General features: G+C 50.9%; 2 protein-coding genes and 1 long non-coding RNA gene across 3 annotated transcripts in view; 2 read left to right on the top strand and 1 right to left on the bottom strand.

The window, feature by feature from the left end:
* Positions 1-5,783, bottom strand: part of tg (thyroglobulin) — a 21,674-nt gene extending 15,891 nt beyond the window's left edge. The window contains exons 1-10 of the mRNA XM_070966977.1: positions 5,654-5,783; positions 5,314-5,419; positions 4,539-4,636; positions 3,981-4,136; positions 2,450-2,609; positions 2,009-2,115; positions 1,779-1,922; positions 1,377-1,562; positions 665-1,161; positions 86-470 (exon numbers count right to left, since the gene is read on the bottom strand). Of these exons, the coding sequence (XP_070823078.1) occupies positions 86-470; positions 665-1,161; positions 1,377-1,562; positions 1,779-1,922; positions 2,009-2,115; positions 2,450-2,609; positions 3,981-4,136; positions 4,539-4,636; positions 5,314-5,419; positions 5,654-5,723 (1,909 nt within the window). The 5' untranslated portion in view covers positions 5,724-5,783. The remainder of the gene's footprint in view (positions 1-85; positions 471-664; positions 1,162-1,376; positions 1,563-1,778; positions 1,923-2,008; positions 2,116-2,449; positions 2,610-3,980; positions 4,137-4,538; positions 4,637-5,313; positions 5,420-5,653) is intronic.
* A 1,064-nt stretch (positions 5,784-6,847) lies between these two features.
* On the top strand, positions 6,848-9,361 carry LOC139334217 (B-cell receptor CD22-like). Its single transcript, XM_070966976.1, has 3 exons — positions 6,848-6,899; positions 7,026-7,397; positions 9,087-9,361. The coding sequence occupies exons 1-3, from the start codon at positions 6,848-6,850 to the stop codon at positions 9,359-9,361; spliced, it is 699 nt and encodes a 232-aa protein (XP_070823077.1).
* Positions 9,362-9,717: 356 nt separating this feature from the next.
* On the top strand, positions 9,718-11,641 carry LOC139333272 (uncharacterized). Its single transcript, XR_011602319.1, has 3 exons — positions 9,718-9,768; positions 10,365-10,413; positions 11,260-11,641. It is a non-coding gene; the product is annotated as an uncharacterized lncRNA (long non-coding RNA).
* The last annotated feature ends 763 nt before the right edge of the window (positions 11,642-12,404 follow it).

Here is a 12,404-nt window from a genome sequence, read left to right as displayed (position 1 = left end):
CCTGATGATCTTTCTGGCAGCTTCCTAATTTTCCTCAGCTTTGAAAAAATGGAACACTTTTGTGGAAACAGCAGTGAGATCTTACAGGTGATGGCGTCCCCTGCTGACCCAGCAGTCATTGTGTTTCCAGCGGCGTCCACGCAGAAGCAGCGTGACCCCACACACTGCAGCGGCAGGAAGTCTCCGTCCTCAGAGCACGCTGGGATGTGGATCTCTGCGCCGGCCGCCATGTTTCCTTTCACCTTCAGAGCCATCGCTCGCTCTCTCTCGCAGCGGGACGGACATCGAGGTCGTCGACCGGCGGCGCGCGACCCTGAGACCTCCCGACCCTGAGGATCGACACACCAGCACTCGTCGCCCCGACACTGAACCTCCTGGAAAGCACCGCTGGGCGTGCAGCTTGGGACAAAGATGGCCGCCACGTCCTCCTCCTCGTATCCGGAGCAGGAGCGCAGCAGAGGAGTCAGAGCCTGGAAGACAACACCATGATGAGAAGCAGCCATGCAGTGTCTGAACACGGTTCATGAGCTAGACCAGGAGCCAACATGACGCTTCTGTCTCCACCTCCTGGACACACTCTGAGGACTCTCAGTCTGAATGGTCTTTCCTCTGGCACCACCTTCAGGAGAAAGCTTCTGAGGTTACTTCCTGGTCCTGTGCTTACCTGCTCCAGCGAGTGCAAGCTGCTCAGACCCCTCAGAGTGAGCTGGAGGGCGGACAGGAAGGCTGGGTCCTCCAGAGCTCTGCTGACAGACTGGACCAGATCCCGGTTCTTCCGGAGGCTGACACTCTGAGAGGAGAGCCGGTCCAGACCGAGGGCTCCTCGAGTTCCCACTGCCCCGCTGAAGTTAAAGGAGGCGGCGTTCTTCAGGAACTTTCCTCCAAACAGATTCTCATGGAGGCGACGAGGGGAGGAGCGAGCCAGAGCCTGCAGAGCCCCGCCCACAGAGGGGAAGAGGCCGTGGAGGACTTCGACCAGGTGAGACAGGAAGGAGGTCGGATCCGCCTCCACCGGCAGGAGCTCCCTGAGAGGCCGGAGGAGAGACAAACAGGAGGCCGGAGATCTGCCAGAGGAGGCCCGGAGAGGAGGATCAACAGGACCGGAGAAGAGCCGGGACAGAGCGAGACGACGCTGAGAGAGACAGTCAGCAGGACCTGAACCTGGAGGAGGAGGAGGAGGACAGAGGAGTGTTTGTTTGTCTTTGTGCTAAGCTAAGCTAAACACAACCTGGATGTTCTGCATCTGAAGAAGAGAAGAGATGAAGCTCAGAAGCATCTTCATATCTGAGTCTGACGAAGATGAAGAGGAGACTGAAAACACGAGATCAGATCAGGACTCACATGTTGGCTAACACACACGATAAAAGGACACTCACTGCAGACCAGGGCGTCTCCGTGCTGCCGTGTCACAGGAAGCTCCTTCCCTGTGGGGTCGACACACCAGCACTGTCCCCCCCGCTGACACTGTCTGGAGGTGAAGGACCCTCCAGCCTCGCAGGACGGGACGAAAACACTGGACGCCTCCATCGCTGCCCGCTGCTCCTCCTCACAGGGAGAAGGACCTGAGAGAGGAGGACGACAGCGCTCAAACTCCAGTTCAAACCAGTGTTGACTGGACAGATGTTGCAGGTTAACACTCTAAACCAGTTCAAACCAGTGTTTAAAGTAGTTTTTCCTTCAGTACCTCATCACTGGTTTTGGTCTAAACCAGTTTAACTTTCCAGCTGAACTGGGTGTAAACCAGTTTCATTTTAAATGTGCACTGAGGACGAGCTTACATCTGAAGTGTCCGGTGAGCGCGAGGCGGACTCCCAGCATCCTCCTCTGCAGGACTCTGTAGATGTTGGTCTGAGAGACGGAGCGACCGGAGCGAAGACCAGAGAACGCCGAGTCGTACACCTCAGACAGGAGGAGCTCCACACCTGGACAGGAAGGTCACACCTTCATCGTAATCAATCATCACCGTCATCATCGTCATCAGTGTGTGTGTGTGTGTGTGTGTGTGTACCTGTGTTCTCCAGCTCTCTGCCTCTGCTGTCTGAACAGAAGCAGTAGGAGGAAACCATCGGAAAAAACTTCCTGAACCTGCTGAACGTCTCAAAGGCTTCTGGGAACCTGAAACAACACACACACACACACACACACACACACACACACACACACACACACACACACACACACACACACACACACACACACACAGGTAAACAAACAAAAATTCACACACAGATACACAAAAATACACTCAGCTCATACACAGACAGGCAGGTGAGTCACCTGTTGAAGGCAGACAGGTCAGGCAGACAGACAGGTGAGTCACCTGTTGAAGGCAGACAGGTCAGGCAGACAGACAGGTGAGTCACCTGTTGAAGGCAGACAGGTCAGGCAGACAGACAGGTGAGTCACCTGTTGAAGGCAGACAGGTCAGGCAGACAGACAGGTGAGTCACCTGTTGAAGGTGTGCAGCAGGTCCAGCTCTCTTCTGTCGGTCATGTTGATGAACTGACACTGGACAGGAAGGAAGCTGCCATCTTCATCACACTGAGGAGGAGAGTGAGACGGGGAGCCGTGGAGGAGACGCCGCGACCTCACCTCACAACTGCCAGGACCTGCAGGTCAAAGGTCAGAACGGTCACCCTGATGACCTCACAGAGTCGGTCAGCAAGTCGAGACAACAGGTTACTTTTTTCTAAAGAACTTAAAACCAATCAGAGGTGTCGTCTCTGGAGGTGAGTCCACCTGTTCTCGTGCTGTCCGTGTTTCCTGAGTGAATAAACGATGACGTCATGAATCATGTGACTCAACGACAAACACATGAAGCTGACAGAAACGTCTAATCTCCATCGTGTTTCCATCGTTCAGGATGGAGACAAACTTTCAGCTTTATTTGATGCTTTTATGGAAAGTCAGTTCAAATTTGAGCTTCGTCTGGACAGAAAGTCGACTCCTAAATCAAAGTTTTCTGTAAGCGAGTGTGACCGTCAGCAGTGTGTGTGTCAGCAGTGTGTGTGTCAGCAGTGTGTGTGTCAGCAGTGTGACCGTCAGCAGTGTGTGTGTCAGCAGTGTGACCGTCAGCAGTGTGTGTGTCAGCAGTGTGACCGTCAGCAGTGTGACCGTCAGCAGTGTGTGTGTCAGCAGTACGAGTGTCAGCAGTGTGTGTGTCAGCAGTGTGTGTGTCAGCAGTGTGACCGTCAGCAGTGTGACCGTCAGCAGTGTGTGTGTCAGCAGTGTGTGTGTCAGCAGTGTGTGTGTCAGCAGTACGAGTGTCAGCAGTGTGTGTGTCAGCAGTGTGAGTGTCAGCAGTGTGACTATCAGCAGTGTGACCGTCAGCAGTGTGTGTGTGTCAGCAGTGTGTGTGTCAGCAGTGTGTGTGTCAGCAGTGTGACCATCAGCAGTGTGTGTGTCAGCAGTGTGTGTGTCAGCAGTGTGACCGTCAGCAGTGTGTGTGTCAGCAGTGTGTGTGTCAGCAGTGTGACTATCAGCAGTGTGTGTGTCAGCAGTGTGTGTGTCAGCAGTGTGTGTGTCAGCAGTGTGACCATCAGCAGTGTGTGTGTCAGCAGTGTGTGTGTCAGCAGTGTGTGCGTCAGCAGTGTGTGCGTCAGCAGTGTGACTATCAGCAGTGTGTGTGTCAGCAGTGTGACCGTCAGCAGTGTGTGTGTCAGCAGTGTGTGTGTCAGCAGTGTGACTATCAGCAGTGTGTGTGTCAGCAGTGTGTGTGTCAGCAGTGTGACCGTCAGCAGTGTGTGTGTCAGCAGTGTGACCGTCAGCAGTGTGTGTGTCAGCAGTGTGTGTGTCAGCAGTGTGTGTGTCAGCAGTGTGACCGTCAGCAGTGTGAGTGTCAGCAGTGTGACCGTCAGCAGTGTGTGTGTCAGCAGTGTGTGTGTCAGCAGTGTGACCGTCAGCAGTGTGTGTGTCAGCAGTGTGTGTGTGTCAGCAGTGTGTGTGTGTCAGCAGTGTGTGTGTCAGCAGTGTGACCGTACAGCGCTGAGGCGTCCCGCCCTGTCGGGTCCCATACAGCTCCATGCCATCCTGATCCACACACCAACACTGCCCCCTGCTGGACTCACACTGAACTGACTCAAAGAGTCCTGAAGGAGAACACCGCAGGAGAGACTGCAGCTGGCAGGGAGACGCACCTGCACACACAGACAGACAGACAGGTAGAGAGAGAGAGAGACAGAGAGAGGAAGAGAGGGGAAGAGAGAGAGAAAGACACACAGACAGAGAGAGACAGGTAAAGGAAGACAGGAAGAGATAGGGAAAGACGGACAGGTACATCACTTGAGGTCATGATGAACTTCACAGACTGAGTCCACGTCAACATGTCTCTGCTCAGTCTGATGAAGCTGCTCCTCTTAAGGGACTTGTGGAAACAAACCTTCTCAAGTCTGACACATTTCTCCTTAAAAAGCTTTACAGTCAAACTGTGAGAGACACATCAAAACACATCAGAGTCTCAGCAAGGAGTCACACATGTAACATATGATCTGTGACATCACTAGTCCATAAACATGTTCAGGTGTCGTCGTGTTTCTCACAGTGAGGCACAGAGCTGTTGGTTCGAGTCCCGACGACCTCCTGACCTTCAGCGTCTACGCACCAACACTCCTGACTCCGCCCACTGCACTGCACAGGTCTACGCACACAGACACAGACACACACGGAGTTCAGGTAATGGCTGAAGGTGAGCGGAGCTTGAAAGCAGCCTCAGACTTGCGGCCGCCTCTCAAGATGTGGGATCTTCTGACTGAATGTGACCTTCTGCTCATGGACTTGATGTGACCTGCTGGTGGAGCGATGATCTCAATGTGATGTAAGCTTTCTGCTTTTGATCCACAGATCAGACAACTGTCACTAAAATCGTTCAGCGACATGGAATCAAGTGTGATATAACCGCCGTGTTATTTACAACCAACCACTCTGAGCCAAACTCAAACACCTGATTTCAGGTGGAATAAACTTCACCAGTCACTGAGGAACAAAGCGCTGAACACAGAAATAACAAGAGGAGTCAACTGACGGCTGAAGAAGCCAGCAGCCTGCTTTAAGGCTGAACGGCTGCGTGTTGCGTTCACTGTCACAGAGGAGAAACGAGAAGTCTGTGTTCATCACTGCACAGCTCTAAGAAACTCTTCTAAACCACAGATTAACGTTCCAGCACAACATTTCATTAGCTTTAAAGTGCTGAAGCAACATTTGTAATAAAAAGGTCCCTTCATGTCGACCTGGGGGTCAAACTAACACCACAGCGTCAGCGAGGAGCCGTTCATGTCTCGTTCCATTATCTTTGGCACAGAAACAAACTGCAGTTACCTGAACCTGCCGTCCTCCGTACAGTGAGGGATGTCACCTTGTCTGGCAACAGCCACGCCCCTTAGCAACTCACATCGGCTCAGGCTCTCTGACTCCAGCTGGTACTCTGCACGACGACAGGAAACAGTGACATCATCAGTAAACGGAATCTTTTTTTAATGAAACTATTGGCGAGGCGTTTTTTTCCAGACAGTCAGAGGTGAAACTTACAGACTTAGACTCTAAATTCGGTCGCAGAAGTCAGAGAAATATAAAGAGAGACAGCTGTGCCATGAACCACAGAGGAAGAGCCACAGACAGACAGACAGACAGACAGACAGGTAGTCTCAGGTGTGCTTACCTGAGGCTTTGCCCTGCAGCAGCTGTGGGCTGCAGACCAGGATGCAGGCGATGAGGAGCAGCCAGGCCATCGTCTCCGTGGTGACAGACTGAGCGCCGCGGCGTCTTTATAAACCTGCAGACCTGCTGAGTCACCATGAGGAGGACCGGCAGAACAATACACCTTCATCCCTCCTCCCTCCTCTTCCTCCTCTTCTGTGTCCGTCTCTGTGGAACCACGAGTCCTCAACCACGACTCAGAAGGCGGGTAGCGAGCCGTGAAGCCCTCTGATTGGATGAGAGGATCTCTGAAACACGCATGATGAGGGTCAGAGTTCAGTGTGACGTCTGCTGTTTTCATTCCAGCATCCTGAAGCTGCCTCACCTGTGGACCAGGTGAAAGACATGCATGTGCAATACTCCCACCCATCAGACAGGACTATTCACGTCTTTGGTTCAACTCTCTGCCTGTCAAGTCAGACAGGCAGAGAGACAGGCAGACAGAGAGAGAGAGAGACAGGCAGGCAGACAGACAGACAGGCAGGCAGGCAGGCAGGCAGGCAGGCAGGCAGGCAGGCAGACAGACAGGCAGGCAGGCAGGCAGGCAGGCAGGCAGACAGGCAGGCAGGCAGGCAGGCAGGCAGGCAGGCAGACAGACAGACAGACAGACAGGCAGGCAGGCAGGCAGACAGACAGACAGACAGACAGACATGCAGGCAGGCAGGCAGGCAGGCAGGCAGGCAGGCAGGCAGGCAGGCAAGCAGACAGACAGACAGACAGACAGACAGACAGACAGACAGACAGACAGACAGGCAGGCAGGCAGGCAGGCAGGCAGGCAGGCAGGCAGGCAGGCAGGCAGGCAGACAGACAGACAGACAGACAGACAGACAGACAGACAGGCAGGCAGGCAGACAGACAGACAGGCAGACAGCTGTACTGGCAGCATGACGACAGGCAGATGCTGATTGGCTGGCTTTATGTCACATGTTGGTTCCTTTATCTTCAGCAGATGATGTCACACTGCTGGTAAAATGTCACCTCAGTCTGATTTCACAGATTCTATTTCTGACCTGGTGTCAACATAACAGGAAGTGTGAAAAGAGACGAGTGGAGACAGACAGAAACCACAAAGACATTTAAAGCTGTCCGTGTCTTCATCAGCACTGCTGAACATTTGAAGAAGAAACAGGTGAAATCAGCTCTTGAAAAGTAAGGATGGCAGTCTGGGACACAAAGGCTCCCTGGGGCTTCGTGTTAATGCTGGCTGGTAAGCCATGACTTGATCTATGCTGCTGTATGTTAGTACTTCCTGTGTTTCCTCTCACGGTCTTCACGCCAAAGCGCTCGCTCTAAAGCTCAAACTCAGCCGCCGTCACACGCTGTGTTTTTCTAGGTGCTGCAGGTGTAGCTGTGAACTATCCCGATCATACCTGTGCTGTGAAAGGATCGACCGTCACCCTCCTCTGCACCTTCACCCCACTGAAGTCTGCCATTCTGGACGGAAGTGAGGTTTTCTTCAGGGTCACCAGAGTCTGCTGGTGCAAGAACCATTTGCTTTGTCACGGCAGCACGCCATCTGTGTACGACAGCCAGTCAGAGAGCAACGACCCTCGTTACAAATACCTGGGAGACAAGACGGGAAACTGCACGTTACAGATCAGTGACGTACAGAAGGAGGATGAAGCCACGTTTCGCTTCAGAATGGAAGGAAATCATAGGGTCACACACTATACTGGAAGATCAGGAGTCAACATTACAGTCTCTGGTAAGTACGATCACGATCACGCCATCAAAACAACAACGGCAGCAATAACAACCATTCAGAGTTTTTCATTCAGTGCTGAGAGCCAGACAGCCACACCTGAAGGCTGCCCAGTCCAACCACAGCATCTACTGGGCGTTAAACATCTGGGACCAGGACCAGGTCCCTGAACTTAAGATGTGCTTTACAGTAAAAAATAAAGCAAACAAAAAGGGAAAATTCAACAAGAGAAATGATGAAAATATCATGACATTATACACTTACTCACAAAAAGTTAGGGATATTCGGCTTTCGGGTGAAATTTCAGGATGGACCTAAAATGCACGATAACCTTTCCAGGTGAACTCTATTTGACCTTCTCTAAACATTTTAAAAAGCACACGTCGAGCTATTTGTTTCAGTACTGTTTGCACAACTCGCTGTTCTCTAACAAAGAGCTGAACGGCAAAATTCACAGCAGCTGTTCGATCCATGAATCGACCAACAGTTCCTGGTTCAAATGGAATTGCTATTTAAACAGTCCTCTTCATCATGCTGTTCACATTCTGACTTCATGAGACCAAGATGAGACCTCACAGCTGATCAACGGTGCCTCGCCATGGCGTGGCTTCAAACAGGATGTTCTCAGAGGGAAGCAGCCACTGAGCTCAGAGTGTCACAGAGTGTCATCAGCAGGTTGCAACAGAGACTGGAAGAGTCAGAGAAGAGGACGTCCTTTGGCCACACCCCACACTGATGACCGCTTCACTGTGAACACTGCCCAGCCGGATGATGAATGCCACTCAACTACAGGCACATTTAGGGGAGGTGAGAGGCACCCAAGTGTCACATCAGACCATTTGAAACCGTTTACATCAGCGTGGTCTGCATGCTAGATGACCTGCAAGGCTACCTGACCACACCACCAGGCACAGGCGTCATCGTCTTGCATGGGCCAGGGAGCGTTTACGCTGGACGAGGGACCAGTGGGCCTCAGTACTGTATCTGAAGAAAGTCCATTCACGCTGAGCAGAAATGATGGCCGCCAACGCTGTTGGAGACGTCAAGGACAGCGCTATGCATCAGCCACTGCTGTCACCAGACGAGCCTTTGGTGGTGGTGGTGTTACAGTGGGCAGGTGTGTGTAGTCAATACAGAAGTGCCCTACACTTTGTGAATGGTCCAGTGACAAGCCCATACTACCTGAACTGATCATTAATCCAGTCATTGTGCCCCTGCGTGAACAACACAGGCCTAATTTCATCTCCATGGACGACAATGCTCCAGCTCACCGAGGTCGCATCATTAGGGAACAGCTGCTGGAGACTGGGATACCTCAGTGACCTGCACGTTCTCCGGACCTGAATCCCATAGAAAACCTATGGGATCAGCTGAGTCGCTGTGTAGAGGCTCGTAACTGTGTACCCCAGAACCTCAATGACCTGAGGGCCGCCCTTCAAGAGGAGTGGGATGCCACATCTCAGCAGACAATAAGTCGACTTGTGAACTTTTTGTGATAAAACCAGGAAAAGTCTGAGAGAGACAAAAAAAACCATCTACAAAAGAATTTCTGACATTCAGCATCTGTTTTTTTCTCATCTGCTTTGACTGTGAAACATTTACTTTGGAGAGCCTGGATCGATCAATAAATCAATAACCTGGCTGTCAGTACTGCTCCAGCAGCTGGCTCTTAAACACATTTGTCTTCTTCAGATGGAGCTCGGATGAAGGTAAACAGCTCCGTGACGGAGGCGCAGGTGAGAGCAGGTGAGAAGGTCACACTGTACTGCACTGCACTCTGCACCTTCCACCGAATGGAGGTCAACTGGTTCAAAGATGGCCACGCCCTCTCAGGGTCCGGCCCCGCCCTTCGGCTCAGCCCGCTGACCGCAGAGGATTCTGGGAGCTACACCTGCAGTCTGAGGGTCAACGCCAACACTCTCTCCCTGCCGTACAGCCTGCAGGTGGAGGCTGAACAGGAAGGTTAGTGTGACCATGACGATCAAGCTCAGGACTCAGTCACAGGTTTACGTCCTGCGACCGCTTTGACTCATTTACATTTAGTTTCTGACCAATCAGGCTTCTTTCTGTCAGTTTGGCACACATGTCTAAATACTACAGTACCCATAAGCCTCAGCGCTGTTGCTGTGAAGAAGACGACAGAGGCGTGGTATCAGAAACACGTCGCCATGTTTACTGATTACATGAAAACAAGTCTGGACCGTAGACGTCGATCAACCCCGGATCAATCATTTTCAATCAAAAATGTCCCTTTTCTGTCCTGACCCATAGGAGCAGACGGCAGCACGGTTGACAAACTGCTGGTCGTCCGTCTGAGTCTCTTCGCTCTGCACACTGTGCTCGTCGTCACGGTGACGTACGTCATCGTCAAAAGGTAAATGTCACCGACAAGAAGTGAGCGCAGAGCTGCCAAAGTCTGGTTACTGACGTCCACATAAAACTACGTGTATCCGCCTGTGACATCACAAATGTGCTCTGAGGTCAGCGAGGACGCTGGTGCAGCATCAGTGACATCAGAGCCGAGTGATGAAGTGTGTCAGTGGGCTGAAAGGTGATGGAGATTAACCCGAACGAGTTTCAGCACTCATGCAGCCGTTAGCATTAGCATTAGCGAGTCTGAGATCATAATGACTAAAAACACTTTTTAACACGTTGAACATTAAACTCACTGATCAGTCGATCGATTGATCAGACACACAGAGGTCGTAGAGACACGCACATTAAAAGACAACCAGAGCGCTGAGCTCACCAGTTTCCTCAGTAATCACACCATCAGACACGCGGCGGTTCATTAGGAAAGAGTTAAAAACATGAGCACAAGGAGCGACTGTACTGCAAGTGGATGTATAGGAAAGCCGCTGACTGAGAATGTGTCCAAACTCTTGACTGGGCCGCACAGACAGTTATTATCATTTGAAGTTTGGGTGAAGTGCTGTCTGTAATCTACTGAGCGCCTCTCCATCTTCACAGGATGTGTTTGCACAGAAGCAGCAGAGAGCTGAAGAACACGGCGCTTCAGGTGAGTCCCCGACAAACAGCGTTCAGTTGACTTTGACAGACTCTGAGCCTCATGTCCTCCTGGAGGGACTGATGGAGGACAGACTGTGTGATGACTGTCTCACAGATGAACAGACTTTCTGTCGTCTCTGATGGGTAAACAGGAGAAACAGGAACCTGCGTCCTCTGACGAGAGCTTCTCTGACGTCTGAGGCTGCTGCTGTAATTTCCTCCTCATGCCGTCACGGAAATTCTCCTGATAAGAAACGAATGTTTGTTTACAGCATCCTTCGTCTTCTTTGTCAAAGATCTGAGGCTCAGATGAGTCCTGCTGGTTTTCTGTCATTACTCAGTCGATGATTGTTGAGTCTTCATCATCTCTCTGCTGGTTATCTCTGTGGAAAGTCACTGACAGACTGAAGCTTAAGTTTCTACCATCAGTTAACTGGAGCGTGTCTTTTCTTTTGGTCTGAATCAGGATTTCTCGTATTCGTCAACACTTTTTCAGGACTTTCTTTATGTTTCACATATGTGTGCAATAAAAGTCCATCAAGGCTGCGAGTCAGACACCTGACAGACACGTTGCTCAGCGTCTCCGGTGTGATGCAGCTCAGTGTCCTCAGTCAGCTCCATGTCTGACGCTCACACACTCTGTCTTTGTCCTGGACATGTCTATCCCCCTGTTTGAATCACATGACCCACTTCAGAGTACAGCTCCACCGCTGAGGGACTCATCGGTGTTGGTCTGTCACGAGGACTCGAGTTGTTTCAGGCGGTTTAAACGTGTTTCTTGCTGATCTTTGATTGGCTGTCAGCTGCTTGTCTTCTTCTCTCCTTCATCTCATCTGTACTCTGCTTCCTGTTTCAGCGTCCACACTGATGGACGAGCTGTGACCTCCGTCCACGTGGCCTGGAGTCATCGCCTGAACAGACCTGACCTGGTCCTGGTCCTGGTCCTGATCCTGATCAGCAGCTGGTTTACAAAGCAGGAAACTAAACATGATGTGTTTACAGGAGAGCAAATACATGCAGTGTGAGTGAGTGAGTGAGTGTGTGTGTGTGTGTGTGTGTGTGTGTGTGTGTTTGTGTGTGTGTGTGTGTGTGTGTGTGTGTGTGTGTGTGTGTGTGTTTGTGTGTGTGTTTGTGTGTGTGTGAGTGTGTGTGTGTGTGTTTGTGTGTGTGTGTGTGTGTGTGTGTGAGTGTGTGTGTGTGTTTCAGTTCTTTAAGATGTTTCTGATGTGTGTCTGCTGAAAAGGTGCAGCCATCAAAACATGAACCTAAAGCTTAAAGTAGAGTTTCCTTGCATATTAACAGACTCTTGTGTCTTTGATTTTAGAAATAAAATGAAATAAACAGACTTTTTTTCAGCTGGTTCGCTTCGCTGCTTCAGTCGACCGCTGCTCACCAGACACCATGAAAAATGCTGAAAGGATGTGAGTCAAACTGGTCAGCCACTGTGCTGGCTCACTTCCACCTTCTCAAATCTTAATATTTGGTCAGTTTGATTATAGTAAGTTTAATATTTTTGTGTTTTGGACTGTTGGTCTGACAAATCGAGACAAATGAAGATGAAATCTAGAAAACTGTGAAGGACATTTTTCTCTATTCTCTGACACATTATTGAATAATTGATTAATGGAGAAAATAACCAAACACATGGACCCGGTCCCCTTTATGGACCCGGTCTCATTTTAAAAGTCCCACACGGCACCTCGTCCTTCAGGACGCTCTGCACTCAGGGACAGCCGCTACCTCTGAGCAACTGCGGCTGAAAGCGTTTTCAGGCTTCAGACATGAACTCGTTCCTGTTCCTGCTGTCTTTGTGGTCTTGTGTTTCTCTTACGTCGTCCCTCTCTTATGTACAGATCTAAGAACAGGTTGTCTGCGGTCATGTGAAGTTATATTCAGCTGGGGGGCAGGACGCGAAAACTGCAATGGACGAGATGGAGGAAAGTTCTGCCTGTGCTGGTTTAGGTGAAATTATGAGAGAAAGATACAAGCAGAAAATCAGAA

The sequence above is a fragment of the Chaetodon trifascialis genome, chromosome 7 (assembly GCF_039877785.1).
Source record: "Chaetodon trifascialis isolate fChaTrf1 chromosome 7, fChaTrf1.hap1, whole genome shotgun sequence".
NCBI classification, from domain to species: Eukaryota; Metazoa; Chordata; class Actinopteri; order Chaetodontiformes; family Chaetodontidae; genus Chaetodon; species Chaetodon trifascialis.
This window is presented reverse-complemented; position numbering and strand designations above follow the sequence as displayed.